General features: G+C 39.7%; 1 protein-coding gene across 1 annotated transcript; it reads right to left on the minus strand.

Moving 5' to 3' along the window:
* Positions 1-1,326: 1,326 nt before the first annotated feature.
* Positions 1,327-18,782, minus strand: kcnk10b (potassium channel, subfamily K, member 10b). The gene is made up of 7 exons (XM_023409560.2): positions 18,692-18,782; positions 14,226-14,641; positions 5,907-6,024; positions 3,641-3,801; positions 3,206-3,398; positions 2,954-3,096; positions 1,327-2,364 (listed from the first exon to the last, which is right to left on the minus strand). Coding segments are annotated over exons 1-7 (1,689 nt in total). The 5' UTR covers positions 18,693-18,782; the 3' UTR covers positions 1,327-1,707.
* Between the last annotated feature and the right edge of the window lie 1,974 nt (positions 18,783-20,756).

Here is a 20,756-nt window from a genome sequence, read left to right on the forward strand (position 1 = left end):
TTTATATTGTTTTTATGTATTACATGGTAATTTATTGTTCTGTGTGTGAATATGTGTGTGTGGGGGGGGGTTGTGTTTTTTTAATTGCTTTTATTCTGTGTGCATTGTTCGAATGAAAAGTGCTACACAAATAAAGTCTGATTGATTGATTGATGTTTATTATCTGGAAAAAGGCACTCACTACATTTAATGTGATCGTTCACAAAATAAACTATACACAAAGAATAGTTGCTAAGCTTGTCACAGGTCATGGTCATGGAAAGGTTAATGCTATTCATATCAGATGAACAGGTTACAAGTACAACCAGTGAGTGTGTGTGTGTTTGTGTGTGTTTGTGTGTGTTTGTGTGTGTGTGTGTGTCTGTGTGTGTGTGTGTGTGTGTGTGTGTGTGTGTGTGTGTGTGTGTGTGTGTGTGTGTGTGCGAGTACCTGTTTGTAAAATGCAAAAAAGAAAAGGTTTAGATGATCATGTGTCAAACATTTCAGTGAGTGAGCCTCTATTAACTACAGGAAGTGTTTCAGCAAAGAAATACAAAAAGAAAGAAACATGATATATTTTGTTCATATTTTACAGGTCAATGGAAAATACAGCTCAAGTGCTCGGCTGATATAAAAAGGAATAATCACAGATGCAAACATGCTCGGTGAGTTCAAAACCAACAGCGGTCACATTCATGAATTTGAAAAGTCATTCAAGCAATCTCAAGATATTCTGTGATCATGTGAATGTCATATACAAAACAAAGAAGTTCAGAACTGAACACAGCTGACAATCTCATGGCCAAAGGTGATTAATAGGGTCTTTATGGGGTGGATTCCAGCACTGTGTTGATTCACTTGTAGGGAAATGGTGGCTGAAAGCAATACATTTTATTTTCTTCAAACAAAAAGAAACATTATCACAGGTGTAACTCCAAGCTTTCAAGTTAGTTTACGTCAATTAACTGCTATGGTTGTGTTTTAAGAACCATGCACAATCAAGATGAATAGTGTTTTTTTATTTTTTTTATGAGCTCTCAGTATGTAATAGTTTCTACCCTAAGGCTACATCTTCAAAATCACATACCATGGAGGAATAATTGTACATGTCAGCTAGGTAAATGCTCATACAGTCTATTGATCCAGCAGAAAAAACAACCTCCCACTCTCCTTTCGTTAAACGTTCAAGTCCTTTTGTAGCAGGCTGCCGAGCTAAAAATAGCTCCCCACAGTATGAGATGACAAAGCGGAGATCGATAATGTTCCTGAGGATGGATGACATGAATCTAGCTCTCTGCGAGTCCTGCCCACACTGTTAAAAAATAAGATTCAACGTCAACATACGAGTCGTTGCCCCCAGGTGTCTTATAAGAGCCGTGAGGACTGAAAGACAACAGAGCTGGAAAGACAGCCCCTGTACAAATGAAAGTTCTTAAGTAGCCCATTGTACAGTAACATCCGTAATGAGGTATTTTAACTACAGCCTCTTCTGTCTCTTCAGTTTTATTCATTTTTGGCAACACATTTTCTTCCCACGGCTATGGCACGATGACTGAATTTCCTGGGAGCAGCTCCAGTCTAAGCATAGGAAACCAAAAGGCACATTTCTTGACATCTCAAAGGACCGTGCACTCTCACTCTGATTCTGTCTGAGTTTCTCTCTCTCTCGCTTTCTCTCTCTGTCTCTGCACTCCTTGTCTATGGCTGAAGTGCTCTTCCATTCAAGACCTAATCATTTTCTGTGTCTTTGGCCTGTGCTGGTATGAACCCATTCAACTTGGTGCGCTCCATCACGTACTGCGACAGGTTTGTCAGACTGATGTTTCCCTCTTTCTTCTCTCCGTTTTCCTCATGCGGCTCCCCATCTTCTTCTTCTTCTTCCTCCTCTGTCCTCTCCTCCCCCAGCATGGCACCACCACTGTTCATGCCTACACTCGCCCTTCGAACATCTTCGGGAATGTTCCTCCGAAGCTCTCGGTTCTTGTTACGTCTGCCCAGTTTGGTGAGGGATCCGAAGCGTAAGTTGAAGAGATTCTCCTCTGAGGACGATGCTGTCTGCGGCGTCTGCTCACTGCCCTGATGGTCGTACGGCTCGCAGGCCCCCCTCAGCCTCAGGTTGTTCAGCTTGGTGTCGATGCTCTCCTGGGATGAAGTCTTGAAACGGCCAGCATCCAGGCTGGCGAACATGGCCCGCTTCTCTGGAGACAGCATGTCGAGGGAGTGAGCTCTCTGCTCCAGGCCGAGCTGGCGGCGCTCCATGCTGCGGATGGTGGCGGCCCGCTGGAGCTTGTCATGGATCTCAACACTCAGGCGCCGTCGCGTTTCACGGAACTCTGCTCGTACGTTTGCCTTCCATTCAGCTGCATGAGCTTTAAACTCCCCGACCTGTGACAACAGTGGGGAGGAAAGGAAGCAAAGGATCAGGGAAGGATTAGGAGAGGATATTTGGTGCAGTCCACAGTGCAACAGTTTGGCTCACAGATGTGTTTTTAATAGTTTTACAACAATGAAGCTCTAAGGCACAGAGTTATAAGCTATATCAGGCTTTTGCAGCACAGAGAGTAGGCTACTGGTTAGTGAGATAGATTTTGTTGTTTTGGTATTTTCAGAAGATTTGTTGAAAATAAGAAAAATATAGAATATCACCACCCTTATCCTTGTGTTAATTATAAAAAGTTCCATAAAAACCAGATTTCCAAAAACCCTCCACTAAGCTATAGGCTTAGCCCTAGATCATTTTCTAGTCTAGTGGATCAATAAGTCACGGTATGTCATGTCTGAACTTAGTAAAACAACTACATCTTCAACACCTCAAACAAAAGCCGCCTGTTACCGATCCTGACAATGTCTAAGCAGCAATTAATGTGCAAAATAAGAGAGCAGACAGAAGGGGCAAGAGAGGTAGCAGCTTAGTGACCTTTTATGTTCTGCCTCTCTAATGTAATACTGAGAGGTGTAATTGAATGAATCCCACCTCCTCTTTGGTCTTTTTAGACAGCACTCGAAGCCAGTCTGAAATCATGCTGAGGACGGCCGCAAAGTACGCCAAACCCACCAAGATCCAGAACCACACCAGCGGCTTGTACCACTGCATGTAGTTGATCCTACGGTTTCCACCTGGAGATGAAGTAAAGATACAGGTTTGGTGAAAAATTTCATGTCCTTAAAGTTCAACAAAACAGTGATCTACGTGAGGACAGAACAACCATCTGCTGCATAGCTCTACCTGCCACATAGTCTCCTATTCCCACTGTGGTAAGAGTGATCACTACAAAGTAGATGGCCTCCAGTGTGGTCCAACCCTCGATGTGTTTGAAGATGACAGCTGGGATGGTGACGAAGACAATGCAGCCGGCCAGGATGAACAGGATGGTGGACGTCACTCTGATCTTAGTCTGACTGATCTGCTTGTGTTTTTGCTGAAAAAAAAAAAAATGGACAAGCTGTTAGAATTAACCCAGAAAGTAAAATATCATGTAAGACTGCCATGGTCTAATAAAACATGACTCAGAAAACAAATTAGTTAAGGTTTTGGAAAAATACTTGGCCTATTTGAGCTTTTACACTGTTACACTGCTACCCACAAGCAAGAGAAGTAAAAGTAAACGCAACACACACATGAAGAAAGAAGTAACGATTCACTGTGATACTTGTAACTCACCCTGAATATCTTCTCGACTCTCAAGATGCTTTTCACAAAGATGGTCCCCAGCTGGTCTCCAATCCCCGCCAACAAGAAGCCAAAGAGAGGAATGCCAATTATGGCATAAAGAATGCAAAAGATTTTCCCGCCTTCCGTGCTTGGAGCTATGTTTCCATAACCTGTCGGAAACAAAGAAAGCACAAAGAGGAAGATAGAGAGAGAAGAAAGAGCAGAAATGAGTTAAGAAGCATGACATTGAGGACATAAAACGAGGATGCGAGGTAAGGCCAAGAAGACGCGGTGGTGGGGAGGTGGCAGGCTATAAACAGTACAATGAGAAGCAGAAGAAGACAATCAAGACTTTCTTATACAACATAATCAATTGAAGTGCTTATGTAATACCTTTTAGTTCCTGGAGGTAAATAAGCTCCAAGAGAGACAATAATTAGGTTCCCCTTAAAGAAAATTGCATTAATTATGGCCCTACAGTGACAGAGATACAATGGAGAAGCCAGGGAGACAGAGCATAATATTGTACTGTTTCCCAATTCCTCTCATTTCAACCTGTTGAGGCCAAAATATAACCATGTTGCATTTTTACTCTCACTCACACTCATGTTTTCTCACAGAGCAAAGTTGTCTCATGAATATGTCACATAGATTTTTATTTAAATTCATTTGAGGATGTCTATTTAATAGAATTTGTATGTACATTTTTTTTATTTAATGAAAGATGTCTTAGCTCTTGTATTTTAATGGCTGATATTTAAAAAAAAAAAAAAAATCTGGGGAGTAAAGTACATGAATCTACTGAGAGCCTCTTCTCAGCAGCAAATAAGCGAATGCCACAGGTAATTAAATCTCTGGACTAGACCATAATAACAGGCCTGTGGCTGTGTGCTTTTCCAGTAATTACAAGGAAGGTACAGTCCATGCAGCTAATAGAGCGAATAGAATCTTTAACGCCTCACTTTGATGTTCAAATTATGGCTCCAGAAAGCAACTTTATTTTTTGTAAATGGTTGCATTTGATCAAAGCTTCCAGGCAGCAAAAGGGTTTTCAAATTCATTTTAAAAAAGAATTGTGATCAATTACAAACTGTCTTCATGTTTACCTTATAAAATCAAGAAAGCATTTAAAAAAAACAATTAGAAACAGCTTGATATAAAATAAAGCCACATTGTCTCTGTCAGCAGTGCCTGTGTTGTAAGCCTCCTCGATAATGTTGATTGTCACAGGTTGTTAAATTCCACAGTGCTTGTGCTTTGCCTCATTTAGCACCAGCTCATGAGGGCGAAAGGGATTTGTATAACTCACCTGAGGGCAGCAATAAGAAGCAATCATTTGCACAGCTTTGTAGAGATTTGAAATGAGACAACATCTTTATCAAGCTGAAAGCACAAATCTGATCTAAAATGCTTCAACACCTTTAAAAATGAATTATTGCAAATTAGTCTTGCATTTACAGGCTCATATTGTTGTTTGGTGGAACATTTTTGTGCTGCCAGGTTGGATTTTTTTTTAATTTTATTTCATGGAGGCTCAAAGTGTTCTATATTATAAAATATCACACATATGAACAAAATTGAAATTCAAAACTAATTGTGAAATAGAATTCAGTGAATAATTATGTCAAATATATTTATGAAACACTAATTAAGGGGCGTCGTGCAGCGTAGTGGTTTAAGCAGGCGCCCCATGTGTAGAGGCTACAGTCCTCGCTGCAGTTGGCCCCGGTTCGAATCCCGCATCGGACGGCCTTTCGCTGCATGTCATTCCCCCTCTCTCTGCCTCCCTGTTTCCTGTCACTCTCCACTGTGCTGTGCATAAAAGCCCAAAAAAATATACTTTAAAAAAAAAAAAAGAAACACTAATTAAAAAATACATTTTAAAACTCAACTTATGATTATGAAATATTACTTGAGCATTCTTATTTACATTTTATTTACTTTTATTAATATTTGTATTTAATGAAAAAGCATCATGAAATAAAACTGTCACTGAGGAGAAAAAATAAAAAGACAAAATAATACAAAATAAAAGTATAAAAAAATTCATTGACTTCAACTCAACTGTTATTATGAAAATGTAAATCATGAAATTGAATTTGATACATCATATTGCATTTCTTTTTTTTCTTAAGTGTATAAGTGTGTGATTCTGGGAATCTGAAAAAAACGAACACAAGTTGAAGGTAATGGGGTTGAAGTGTGCTAAAAAGTTGTTGAAATGTCCATTGTATTGATTGTCAGCAATAGCAGATTATAAGGATTTTAAACTTACCTATGGTTGTGATGACAGTTCCAGCGAAGAAGAAGGCACTGCCCAGGTCCCAGTTACTGGAATTGTAGGTCATGTCTCCAATAGGCCTCACCCCTGCACACACAGCATCTATGGCATGCTGGAAAGAGGATGATTTATAATTCATAAAGATGATACGTGCAGGTATGTTAACCTGAGATATCCAGATGACTTGCAACCTTAGAAACAAAGTGTAAAAGTTAAAAACTTAGGAGCACCTAACTTACATTTTGCCCATTAAATTCTTATAAACAGAGAAATTCAGATTCATGATTGCATGCCAGCTCAGCTGATGCCAACACAACAAACACTCAACATGTCTGCTTTGTTTCATTATATAAAGTCCTGATGGCGTGAGAGAGTGAGAACATTAACCCACCTCCTGCCAATGTTTATGTATTTCTGTGTACATGTGTCTCTCATGTGTGTTTGTGTTTGTGTGTGCATGTGTGACCTGTGCCACTGATTGTGTAACACTGAACTGAAGATAGATCGGGAGTGCCTGTCTCTAGCTCACTACCTGATGAAAGAGATAAGACAGTGAGAAAGGAAAGTCTGTCGGAAAGCTCCTGAAAAATGGGGGAGGGGGATGAAAGACAGATGGAGAATTGAATCATTCCTATACCCATGTCCTAATACTTTAATAACACAGGAAGTGGAGCTAAGTAGATTTACTTACAATTAATTCAATCGGTCCAATTGTGCCTCACAGTGGAATTGTATGACAATAATGTGACCATATTGTGGTTCTGTTATACAAAATACTAAATAAATTATTTTCAAGCAATGTATAATAACAAAATAAGCATTGCACTGAACACTAATTTGATTATTTAATTATTAAATACTGCATAGATTTATTATAGTTCTAGTTCTTTTGCCCTGCCCTAAGTAATCCCAACCTTTTTGATATGCAAGCTGTCAGAACAAAGCAAAGTCTACTTTTGTCACTAAATGGAAATATCTACTGGTGGTGCCCAGTTCAAACAATGGAGTGATTTTGCTTGCTTTATTTGAGTGTTAAAGATGTAAAACTACCCAGTGATTCATTAGTAAAAGTGCAAAAATTCAAGTAAAGAAGGAAAAAATGAGCATAACTTTGTGTAGCACAAATCTTTGCGACCTCTTGTGGGAGTCCCGACTCCCATGTTGGGAACCACTGTCCTAGAGCCTGAGCTTTTGTATCTATTCATGAAAACATCCCATGACTAAAATAAATATTATGCAAGAACATTTTTGACTGAAAGTATTCTGCAATCATAATTATGTAGCATGTCAATATATGAAAACATTCCACAATGACTCTTTTACGATTCCTGTGGATTTACAGTAAAACAAACATCTAGCATAAGATCTGTTCAAATTATTCAGTGTTTGGCTCTTCATGTGACACTGTTTCTCTTCTCTACCCAATTTGCATGTTTTTACAGTTCACACTGACTAAACAGACTTTCATATGCAGCAGAAAGACCTTTATCTCCTTTTTTCAGTGTCAGCCTTTTTCTTTAGTCCCTCAGCTCTTCTTATCCCCAGCTTGTCTAGTGTCTGGAAAACATTAAGAAGCCACAATGCTCTGCATTTACTGCATCATTATTCTCATTAATCTCCTCCTGTGCTCCATTATGTAGGCGTGAAATGTTAATCTACTATCTTGTTTTTCTATGTAAACTCCCAGTTTATGGCTATTTTATGAGAAAAGCATTTATTTTCTAATCTCTGTGGAAATGTTTAGTTTTCGCCTCTGGGCTCGAATAAGCATCACCTCTGCTAACATGAAAGTCACTGTGAGGGATTTCTTTTCATAAGAAATAGATTCACTGCATTTACCAACATTCCTCATGGGATATCATCTACACAGCAACCCCCCCCCACCAATCCATCCATCCATACAAGCTGTTAGTGAGATGCACGTCCATGTAATAAAATATGTATCAACTCTCGTGACATACATTTCAAAGAAGACAGAGTGGAGGACCACTTCAACACACATCGCTGCACATGCCTACTCATAATCTTGCTTGTGATTACCTCAGCTCCATCAGCACAGGCCCTAATGAGACTGGTTTCTGTACCTAAAATTAGCAAATTACAGTAATGCTATTTCATAGGTTTTTGCAGACACAGCTACTTTATTGGGGCAATATCAAAGTGGTAATTATATAATTAACCCCAAATAACCTAATTCTGGACTCAAGAGGGAGCTATAAATAGCCTCACAATGTATCTGAATACTTTATGAGAAGGTCTATTTTTGTCTCTCGTTTTTTTCACAGCCAAGTTCACGCTGCATTAGAGATGGGGAAAATCCTCCTTTGGCACGTGCACTTTTGAGGCATGAGGATGATAACGTTGATTTATTTTGCAGGGTGTTAATTAGGACGACAAATGGGGCTTTTGGTTTCACACATCCTGCTCTCTTCTATTTTGGTTGTGCAGAGGACTCAGCACACCGACATTCTTAAATACATCCAGTCACCACCAAGCGCTCATGACGGGCTCTGGGCTAATGTGTTTTCATATTCTCCACTGCAGGATCATTAGAGAGCACACGAACCCACTGCAGATCTTTATCCTCTCAGTGTGTCTCTCTAGCCCACAGCAGGTGACGGCAGTGATCCAGCCAGCGTGGTGCCTCACTCTCTCCTTCACTCTCAGAGCCAAGCACTCTCCTCTGCAGCACTTTTACCATCACTAATATCTACATCTCTACACTGACCACTTTGAAGCATTATAGCTGCACAAATGACTGCCAAACAGGATGACTGAGGTCGGTTGTAGACGGGGCTTGTATGAATCTATAATAGAGTAATTGCAGTAAAGTAATTGAGTAAATGCATTTTGTTATAGCCCACCACTGCATATACATTATCTTACATTGAAGCATTTGAAGACCCAGGAGAAAGGGCGTAGGTTTGGTCTCAACATTGGTAGGGATGCAACAACCCCGCCACCCCTCCGAGACTTTTTGATGCTGTCAACCAAATGGTTTATTAACATATTAGATCTGAATTTATATTCAGAAATGTATTTATATTTAAATAAAACTATACAGTATCAGATCAAACACTAAAACTTTAGGATATTATTACGTGTTATAATAATGTACAAGTTAACATCAGAATATAGGTGGACTATGGTTACATTAAATATAAATTAGTAATTTGCAATTAATCCATAATTGTGTATATTTAATAACAGTATCATTTTAAACTACTGCTGTACATTTAAACTTATACTAGTTTTGCTCCAGCACCCAGAGCTCTCTGCTCCTTTTAGCGACTTTCACAAATTCAGCAGTTATTTACATGCTATACAGACGTTAGTTACTTTAGCTTAGCAGTTAGCGCTAGCTTCTCTCTCTCTCTGTCTCTCTCTTTCTCTCTCTCTCTTAGTATTGGATCAACAGATTAACTTGTTTATCATAGGCTATTACCTGTGATGTCTAACCAATCAGATCATGCTGTGGACATTGGTCCAGACCTCAGAGTAGAAACCACAGATTAGATACATGAGGCTGCATCAGAACCAAAGTTGCGCATTTTAAAATGTATTTATTTAATCAAATATCGGTTAAAAAAATACTGTGCCCATGCCTGGAGTCAGAATGATTTAATATGAATTCTCTCCAAACATAGTGCGAGCAAGTTCACTCAAATATTGGTAGGGACAATTCTATCCTGCCAAAACATTGGTAGGGGCATGTCCCTACCGTCCATATGCAAACCTACACCCTTGCCCAGGAGTATATAGGAACTTAAGATTGATTTTGACTTTTAGAGTATTTCCATAAGTTGGTGAATGTTTTGCAGACACCTGAGCATTTTGATAAAGAGCCTTTGAAAGTAGTTCTCACAAACAACGATAAATCCATATTTTATAAAACTTTTTTTTTTTTTAAATCAACAGAAACTCATGTAATTGGTGCTATTAAAAAATCATGATGGTGTTTGTTGGTACTTTTACTGCAAGTATCTCAGTGTTTATGAAAGTTTATTTGTAGGTAAGTGACTCATCAATAAATGAGCCTTGACTGGTGTCAATAACAGCGAGGCTTCACATAGTGCCACAGTGTGAGTCATCCCAACAGAGCTGGGGAAGCCAATTAGGTCTGCTGTCTTTGTGGGCGCACAGTGGGTAGGTGGACAGCACAGATACTGAAGCAGAGACGAACAGGTCAACAGACACATCAAGTCAGCACATACTGTGGAGCAAACCTTAGTTTGCTCCACAGTATGTGCCCGCTCTCTAATACATCGTCTCCTTTCGTCTCATGCACCCACACAGGCTGCATACATACACATATATATATATATATATATATATATACATACACACACACACACACACACACACACATGCTTCCTGAGGTTGCCATTTTTCTGTCAACTCCTCCGCCAAACAGTTTGACAACAGTGAGTCACCACTGCTGTGTCCCCATGGAGGTTCGTCGGCTGAGTGACAGGCTTGACACAGCACGAACAGACCGATAGCGGAACCTGTTAGAGGACCAGACAGACTCTTTGATGGAGTACTTGTGAAGCAGTGTGTCCTGAAGGCCTTTTCTTGAGACAGCAGAAACAAATTGCCAGTGTGAGCTTCACACATGGCTTGATATTTGTTCTTTTTTAAGGCTGAAGTACCATCATAACTCAGTGGCGTGATGATTTCTGATTTCAAGAAATTGTTTGACAGAGAGTAAGCTGAGGAGCCACACTCATATCTTTATGGTAAATATGAAGCTACACACAGTAGCCAGTAGCTTAGTTTAGCATAAAGGCTGGAACAGACTGGAGTTTTAGAGCTGCTAGTAGGCAGATTTTGTTACAAAGCCAGACAATTGTTTCCAGTCTTTAAGCTAAGTTAATTAGCTACCGACAGTTGCTTGAAATATACAATATAGGCATGAGAGTTCTATCAATTTTCTTTGCAGAAAACCAATGAAAAATGTAAATAAATAAACATTTTAATACATTAAATTTGTCAGGTGTAATATAGAGTTCTGGGTAATGTTATACAGGCAAATAGCCACTGAGCTTTCAGTTCCTTGTGAAGACATATGTTATCACATGTATCTGAATCTGATCATTTGTCCAGTTGACAATCTTGTCTATGATGTGGTTGTTGCTACTAGCGCTGCTGCTTTGGGCAGCAGGAGGTCTGTGACTGCTGGCCTGTGCAATGAATAATTGATTCCCTCCGGACCCCAGGCACACCGTGCTAAAGGTTTTTATTTCCACACTTCTCCTTAGGAAACACTGTCATTGATTTTTTTTTTTTTCTTTTTTTACAAACTCATGATAGCGCTTTTGTGGCTCAGAGGTTAACAGAAGAAGAAGAAAAGGATGGTTCTCTGGGAAAGAATAAATGAAGAGAGGTGGGTGTGGAGGAGGAGGGAGAGACAGATAGGCAGTCCAATATTCACTGGAGCAGTGTTGAAGACGCTAACATCAAATGGAGCCATTCTAGCGGAAAGTGGAGCACACCAAATGCCATGTGGTTGGTTCTCTCTTTGGGGTTATTTCAAGCTTAGGAGAATCAGATGGGTCTACTGTGGCACTAATATGAAATTTGTGTTTACTTTTCTCAGACTACATGAAAAAACATGGAAAGTACATTACTCCAAAATGCTCTGCTCTGGCATCTGTATCACATGCTATGATTTTGCTACAAATATGAACTGTTCACAGTGCTTTCCAGCAGGATCTACGGTATTTCCATACGATTTCTGTGGGTTACTACTGATTGCGTTCTTGGTAAAATAGATTTCACATTTGCCCTTTGGACCTTATGTTACAAACTCTATTCTCCAAGCAAGATAGTCGCCCACATTCACACACATAGTCATTCTTTTTTTCTTATTGAACATCTTCTGCAGAGTCTGTCTATATGAGAGCTTGACTGATCTTAGTCCCACTGCACCCCCCCTCCACACACACACACACACACACACACATACACACACACCACTACCACCACCACAAATCAAACTTTCCACTCAGCCAACTGCACGCTGACACATCTCAAATCATTTTCCAATCCCGCTTCCAGTTGTGCATGTCAGCTAGATGCAGTGACCTTAAATCTTGCCCCATAATTCTGGGTGTAATATCAGAGAGCAGTATGAAGCATTGTCATACTCTGTGATTAAACAGCTGACACTGTAAAAAGACATTGTAAAATGAACAGTTAAGTTATGATGGGATTTTTTTTATTTTCTAACATGCTTCAGGTCAGCCTAAATCAAACTGTATGTCACAGTCATGTTTTAACAACAGGCTGTTTTATACTGGCTCAGACGTAAGAGATCTGCCACTAAATGATTCATTCTTATACATGCTATAATTCATTTTATGGTCAGACAGTTTCATTTTGAGTCACTCAGATCCTCAAATCTCCCCGAATCTTTCAAATCATCCTTGTTAAAATAGAAGATACATCACACACAGTTTTGATAGAAAACACTGAAACACTTGGCTTCAAATGTTACAGTAAAGAACTATGCCGTTGTGGCTGTGAGCTAGTTTCCTTTTTCAAACTGTGTGGGTGTTGTTAAAGCCTCACTCTGGAATTTCATACACTTATTATTGAGGGCATAAGGCATTCAGATACAAGTTAGTTATGAAATCTATTTATCATAACAACCCACTATTCTATTCTAACAAAAAATGTCTCTCTTGATTACTACTATTACAATACTGTTTGCACATGAACTGCAGCGTAAAGGTCACATTGACTGACCTCAGTTTCTGAGGATAATCATAGGATGCAAGCAAATTATTTCCCCTTTTATCCGTGATTACTTTTATGTAATGTTCTGTAATATAAAACTGCATGTACTGTACAGTGTATTTGCCAACAGACGCAACGTGTCACTGAGAATTACGAATATCTCCGTGGTAAACAACCCTGAAGGCATTACTGTGCTTCCTGCTAAAGGATGGACCTGCCTCTAAGTCTGCTCATGACATTTACCCATCAACTGCCAACCAACCAGGGGGCAGAGAGGAGGGGGTGTATATTCTGATGGTGCTTCAGACTCTGTATAATCCATTTATTGACTCTTCAACACAACGTGAAGAAAACCAATGAAAATGCTATTGAAAATCCATATAAATTAGCATGATTATACTTGCTATGGCAACACAGCTTTATTGAAAACATTGTGAGCTCAATGTAACCCTTAACAGTGGGTGCCTTCGATTTAGCGAGAGGACAGAGCGTACTTCTGTGGCGAATTCAACCCACCCACTTGCATCCACTATATCTAACTAGCAACAACAATCTAAACTGGGGCTGACAATCATTTCTTAAACTTTCAGCAGATGCTAGAATGAAATGAAAGCAACAGGTACAGATAAGAAATGCCTTGATCTGAAGCCAACAACAACATCTAAAAAGATAATGTTCAGGCACCTGTCTCTGTAGCAACAACAGCTAAACTGCTCCAACTTAATCATCTATTCTATACAGTCTGTAACTATGATGTCTGAAGACATAAATACAAATGCATGAGGAAGAAGTCGGTAAATGTAACAGTACAGTTACGGCAAATGTAACTGAGGACTTCCTCAGTACAGTAAATGTGACAAAAATGGTCTCAACTCAAAGCTCCACTTATTGGTTCTTTTCTGAGTTTCAGCTGCATCTGATTATCTTCATGTGAATGAAAGCTCCGTAGAAGCCAGGAGGCTTGTTTGTGATGAATGCAGATGATCTTTGAAATCTCACCTGCTCTGAATTAGTCCATTGAGTCAATCTTTTTTATTCAGTATCAAAATAAATTGTTATTTAGCTGCTGAAAGCAGAATGACGCATGACGTTACATCAGCATGTTTTACCTGCACGTGAGCAGTTATTCTGAAAATGTAGCAGCAGTTCTAAAGGTTGGAATTAAAAGCTTCATTTGCTGAAGGACAGTGTGGACATGAAAGGGAGTAGCATCCAACCTTTTCAAGCTCATGTGATTAGCTAATGAAACCAGAATTAATTACCCTGAGAACCCCTAATTACCCCGGATAGCAATCACCATCTATAAAACTGCTGCTCTAAAGGTCAGTCTCAGACTTTCATCTTTTTATCTACCGATCAAATTGAATGACACTCGGTATTATTCATAAGATAATTTTCATTTAATTTTTCTTATCTTCATGTCCCCTTGCACACTAATCTGTTGGTGATGAATAGATGCAACGAATGCTATGCACTATTCCAAGTCTGTCTGAGTAGCTGGAAGAAAATGACTCTATTTAAAGTCTGTTAAACATGAACAACAAAACCTCATCTCCAATTTCAAGCACTCACCTTGATGAGCTCCTCCAGCTCGTCAGAAGTAATGCAGGGGTGTCTCTCCAGGAACGAGGCCTTCTCTAGGGTGATGCTGGTCTTCTGGTTGCTCTCGAATGGCATCTCCAGCGCCCTGAATGCTAGACCTCCACAAATCAGGTAGAGAACAACCACGATGAACACTGCTAGCACTGTCTTCCACTTCATCACCGAGTGGAGGGCTGCAGCCGCGCCGTCACAGCTGGCATCCATGCTGGCCACCACGCTGGCAGAGCGGGAGGAGATGGACAGGCGTGGCAGCGGACAGTGACCGTTGGCCTTTGGGTCACAGCCCATTGGGTTCTGCATGGTGGCAACGCTAGCCTGGACTAGAGTCGACTTCACCATGCCAGGCTGGACCTTTTTGGGAGGGACCAAGTTGGTCTGGACCGCCACTGGATAAGAGTGAGAGGAAGGACAAAACTGGATTAATATATGTTTTGTTGACCTGTGTTAGACAGGGACAGTAATACTTTTTTTTGTGAAAATGATTCTGATGATTTCAGATTAATAAACTTTAGTGGACTGGTCTAATAAATGGCTCAAGGCCCAGAATCTGTTATAGACTGGATAAGAAAAATGTGCTGACAGGCAAATGAGAAGGGAGGGTTTGAGGCTTTGTAAGTGAGTTTGAAATGATAACACAGGGCATTTCCAGTGTTTGTATGTTTGTCCCTTGTCCTCATCTGTGATAACTAATCTGTTAATAATAAAAAAATATTGTAATTAATACATGAAATGAGTCTCACACCTTTCACCTTCCTTGAGGCTTACTTTTCAAATAAAGTAACAGCAACGCACATGGCTTAATGCAGACATAAACATAAGCTCATTACAACTATTGAAATCCTACAACCTTCTGTGAGATGCATTAAAAAGCAATTTCCCTGTATTACTGTGGGCTAATAAAGGCTTTCTGCAAAGCTGACACTGAAAGCTACAGCTGTGCCAAAGCCAGACCACAAGAAGACTCTCTGTTGCCTCGACAGCTTTCCATCCAGAGAATTTGTTCAGGGTTTCACACATAAAAGCCATTAGTCCTGTGAAATGGAGCCTCAGCAGTCCACGGCCACTGCTTTTATTACTAATGCAGAAAACTTCATTATTAATTTAATGTGATAAATGCAAAACCTAGAAAAACATCCAGAATTAATTTATTGTCTGAATATTAAATGGGTGTAGAGTGTGCAACTCATATATCTCATAAAATGAAAAAAGCATTCAAATTTTCAAAAGACACACCACATGCACCTGAACCTTTTCAGCGCTGTTAGGTACAGGTGAAAACTGACTTACCCTCTTTGCTGGGAGGCAGGATTCAATTTTTCTAATAGACTATAAGAGAGGGGTAAGTGCCACTTTCAGTCATTGGCTTCGGCATGGGTTTTATAATAAATGCAAGGTCAACCATGAGGCGAGCAGCACCAAGGAGGCAGTCAAATTTAGATTCCTTTAATGTATATACGGCATTGTATAAGCTATTCAGTGGCCTTCACCCCTAACGGCCCCCACCTGGCTCAGATTGGAGAGCATGGAGTGCCCCAGAGCCATGGGCAGAGCCTGTTGTCTACAATGATGCAACTCTTGAAGGAAGGAATAAGAAATTGATTTGTTTATGGGAGGTACTCTTTTGTTTAATGGGATAGTTTCACTTATGGGATATACTAAGCAAAATGTTTACACACACACACACACACACGCATCCTTGTCTTACTATATTTGTGGTGACTCTGTGCATTCCCTAGCCCCTTACCCTGACCATAACCATCACAAGTGGATGCCTAACCACACCCCTTACCCTAACCCCTAACCTAAACCTAGTTCTAAGCCTAACCATAAGATAAAGACTTAACCATCAAACACACATTTAAACTTGTAGTAGGCTCCTGATTTTTGGACCCCATGAATATAGTAAAACTCACGCCACACACAAACACATGCACACCCTGCCGTGATGAGTCAAGACATCCAGGAAGTGTCTCATTCTTTGGTCCAAGAGCTATGAATCTTGTTAGTTAATCCCTGTGTCATGAGTCAATAACAGCAAAGTGATGTCACAAGCTCGGGAAGGTGCAAAACTGCTGCTTTCAATTTACAGTATGTGCCCTTTAAGGGCGGTGGCTGGCTATTTTTAGAACATGAGATGAATTAGGAAATTAAGACTGAGTGGTGAAGCAGCAAAAAGACTATGACCCAACATTAATATCTCATGCTGTAGTTGGTGCAGTCACTTTGATGGATGCAGTAGAACATTTATCAGTAGATTAATTGTAAATTGGACCAAATCCATAACTAGTTTTACAATGACATTAATTGCTTTTCATCTCATCTTGTGAGTGAGTGAAACTGAATAAATTAGCTCAGTGCTGTGGAGTAGAAGCAGCTAGGGCAGTTCAGAAAACTGTTTCTCACATATTTAAGTGATCAAAAAACAATTATGAGAAAATATAAGTCTAAAATTTATATTTTAAACCATATAGGCAGAACCAAAACTGAGATGACCATAATTTGGTTTGCCTTTCAAATTTCTGAGGCTGTGTGGCATTAATCTAAAATCTTTTCAAACCACTGAAGCTGCTTCACATTGATTTTAGCAAATTAAATAAGGCCTGAGTGGAAAGCAGTTTTATCTGATATTATCTGATACTATCTCTCAGCCTTCGCTCTCTGCTTCCAACATGTCTGGCCAAAGCAGAGGATATGCCCACTGGAGAGTCAGGTCAGGTCAGTGAGTGAGATGTTACTCAATTCAGCCACAGAAAGAATGGAAAACAAATGTGACGATGAGGTTTTTAATGACGGCACCTGTCAGACCACAGTTTACTCTGTCAGGTTCATACTATGGGGGAAAACAAAAGAATTATTTAGCCTACTCAGTGATGGACTAAAGAAATTCAAAACTAAGTCAAGTTATAGTAAGCATGGAGGCAAATTTTGGGTTGGCTCAGGTCGGCTCTCAGCCCAGTTATTCCCTGTGGCACTAAACAGGTTGCAGGCGTTTAACTCACCAGCTGAGCCTCAAACACAAGCGTCAAGCAAGACTGACTAACACCGGAAGCTCTGAGGCTTCCGGTAAAAAACAGAATTCAAAATAAAACCGGTAGGAAGTTGCAAAGATGAGTCTATGTTTCAGTCTACCTGTATGTCAGAAAGGTTACAGTCAACAGTTCAGTTCAATGGAGACTGAAGACAAAGCAAACTCCCTTATATTTTCTGGAAAGAATATATTAAAAAAAATGTTCACCTTAGCGTGAACAGGGGAGGAGTCATAGCCTATTTTTTAATCGTCATTAAGCCAAGTCTCTGAAAATAACTAATCTCTGGTAGGTATAGTTGGAAATGTATACCTTTGTGTAGAGGATTTCACAAAGGTAAAAGTCCTTTAGACAACGTTACTTCTTAGGGAACAACTTTACATGCGATTATTTTAACAGCGTTTCCGGTCTAATGCTGGCTGTTTCTGCCAACTTGACGCCGCTGATGCTCAGCTCCCAGCAGCGCTGCCTCGCACAGCTGAGCACACGGAGGATGGAGAATAAAGACATAGGCAACTCCCAGTCGCTTTGTCTTACGTTAAGGTCCGTTTTGCATTACAGACATATAAAGATATGAGAAAATTCTAGGTGAAATAGACAAAATCATGAATCATAAATTACGTAAAGCTAATGAAAACTGTTTCAAACTGGTCAATAATTTAGCCTGATGCGATTTATTGTGTATCAGGTTTCTCCATGAGATGTTGCTGATATTAAGAGTACTATTAAATGGAAATATATCTGAAGTTATCTGGCAATAATAAAGCAGGATTTACCAACCTTGCTCGGGGTCCCAGTTAACTTGTTTTCTCGGGTTTTCTATTGGAAATTTCATCTCTGTTTTTGTTCTTAATCAAAACGCAAGGAAATGTGTTCAGTGCGAATGTAAAAAATAAATAAATAAATAAAAATAAAGCCAAATCACGATGAATTCTTCTCCCACATCTTCACATCATCTTTTCGTGGATGTGGGTGAAATTTGTACAGAGGAACGAACGCATCGCAAAACCGCATTGTCTGCTTCTGCTGTTTCTCTCCCCCCCACCTTCTTTTTTTCTCCACCTCGCTCGGACGCGTGGTGATCGTCTGACAGACCGAGATACTTGTGAGACCTTTCACTGAGCTGTCGCAACGTTCGGTGGACAAAACCACATCCCATCTCACTCTCAAAACACACGGTAACCAGTGGTCCTGTCCAGAAAACAAAACCTGAGCGTGTCCAAACCAGCAACTTTACGCACGCGTTTACGCCGGCAGCAAGAACAACGAGAATGGATGCTCGCCTCCCTTTCATTCCCAGAGCACACTACTCCACCTGCCTTTACTGTGATGAGCTAAATTAAATTTGCTTCGAGCTTCGCATCGTCTACATTCGTAACGCATTTGTTTCATCCGTTAATGAATACTCACTCTTATGGTTTTCCTCCAAAGCAGGATTATCTTCTCACCGTTTGGCAACCGGCGATTGAGCACATGGCGCGGGGCGGGAAGTCAGAGATGTACCCCCAAATCAGCGGCAGACTCAAACCATTACATCATTCACATGTATAGGAAACGGTGCATTATTTATGACCTCCCATAGCCAAAGACAAGTCACCTCTTCCATCACGTCAGACCCCCTAAATCTGAACTCAGTCAGATGATGAGGTGCATGCTGACAATGGGGGGGGGGGGGGGGGGGGATTTCTGGACAGGTGAAACTGAGCTGTCTAAGGAAATGTTAAGTGCAGAATATCTATGTGTAACTGCACTTTTGTTTAGATTCTAGGATGATTATGTGGCCAGAAGATCCAACATTAGATTTTCAGGTTATATTGAAAGGACCTGCTCTTGTTGACCACTTGTCCTTGTTATTGTCCATTCATCCTCATCAATGCATTATTTACATTAGCTGAATGAGTTTTCTACCCATCCACCAGGCAGGCATTGGTTACCATTTATTTCAAAACAGGATTAATTAATTAATTTGCAGACCTGCAACTTTAGTTAACAATTCAAATTAATTTATTACCATTACTATCATTAATAGTAACGATTATTATTATTATTATTATTATTAATAATAATAATGTCTAAAAGTTGAAAATGTTTTCATTCATTTCTTTTTTGTCGAAGTTAGTCTGTTACGTTACTACTGATTTTTAAGACACTGATGGAGTAGCAAAATAAAACACATAATGATCCTTATAGATCAGTATTCACAACAAAAGCTACAAATGACTGCAAACGAAGGCCCAACTTGTGCTTTACCTGCAATCATAAATCTGTGAAAAAGACAAATGAATCTGGAGAATTTGGGAATTATCAGGAAACAAGACCAAAGTTCAGGTTACTGAGAAATGTAATAGGCCAGATGGAAGAGATGCAATTATTTCTGTGTCCTGTGGCCACATGATGTTAAAGCAACCTGACATTGCTAATTGAAAACTTTGATGTAAGCATAAGAAAAATTAGCATTTTGAGTATTTCTTAACTTATCGAAGTTAAAAATATAGCCCTGTTTTGCTCTGTGTCTACATGATAACTCCACTGGTGTTAAAAAGTAACATTGATAATGTTAATGTCTTTAAATTTTTGGGCGGGGCATGGTGTATTAAAAGATCCGTTTACATTGTCTTTTTAGCTGATATTAAAGTAAAGGGGAAAATGAAAAAATACTACATAAAGCATGTGTTGGTTTGTTTTTAAGACTAATGATGCTGGTCGAAAAATCTGTTTCACATGTTGCCACTGCTATTAAGTCATTCACAATCCTTTGTTGGCAAATGACGTGAGGGGTTAAAAGGTCTATGAAACAATACAAGGAACCTGGCAGAATTAACAATATGCTGCTGACAGAATGTTCTCATGAGCAACATATACTCAGTTTAATCAGATTTTCTATTTGTTGCACTGCATTGGTCAGTTTTTAACACTGACACATTACCGTAAATGAGGCCACTGATGGTTGTGGTTTTCATAATGGCACACCATGGTCACTTCATGTTGCTGTAATAAACAAGATAGGCTACCAGCCATCTCATGATTATTCATGAACTGGTGGGGATTTAGGACTGTGGGGAGGGTGAATGGCACAGAACTTGAATAAATAATCCCAATTTTTGCTCTTTCAGTCTTAATAGCAACATGAACAACCACAGAATGCTGTTTCAGTCAGAGTTTGGGTTAGAAAGTGAGTGGCTGAGATGTCATACATGAACCTCAACCACCAGTGGCATAGTGCAGATTACACTGTTTATACAGTAGGCTACAGCCAATTTTTGCCAAAGACTTTTTTGACATATAACAGCAGGTAAAGCGCAGGTGTCAATAATGAAATTAACAATAGGTGGATTCTAGTAAGCTGCTTGAATAGAAACACTTGCATGGAGAGGAGCCATCGTTATGTTATCAGTAGCACCTGTGCTTTTCACACCATACCAAGTCAAAATACCTGTTGGGAAAATCATTTACCTCTCAAACACCTGTGATGAAT

Source organism: Seriola lalandi, unplaced genomic scaffold (genome assembly GCF_002814215.2).
Source record: "Seriola lalandi dorsalis isolate HSWRI2012SDOR001 ecotype SW California unplaced genomic scaffold, Sedor1 jcf7180002054398, whole genome shotgun sequence".
NCBI classification, from domain to species: Eukaryota; Metazoa; Chordata; class Actinopteri; order Carangiformes; family Carangidae; genus Seriola; species Seriola lalandi.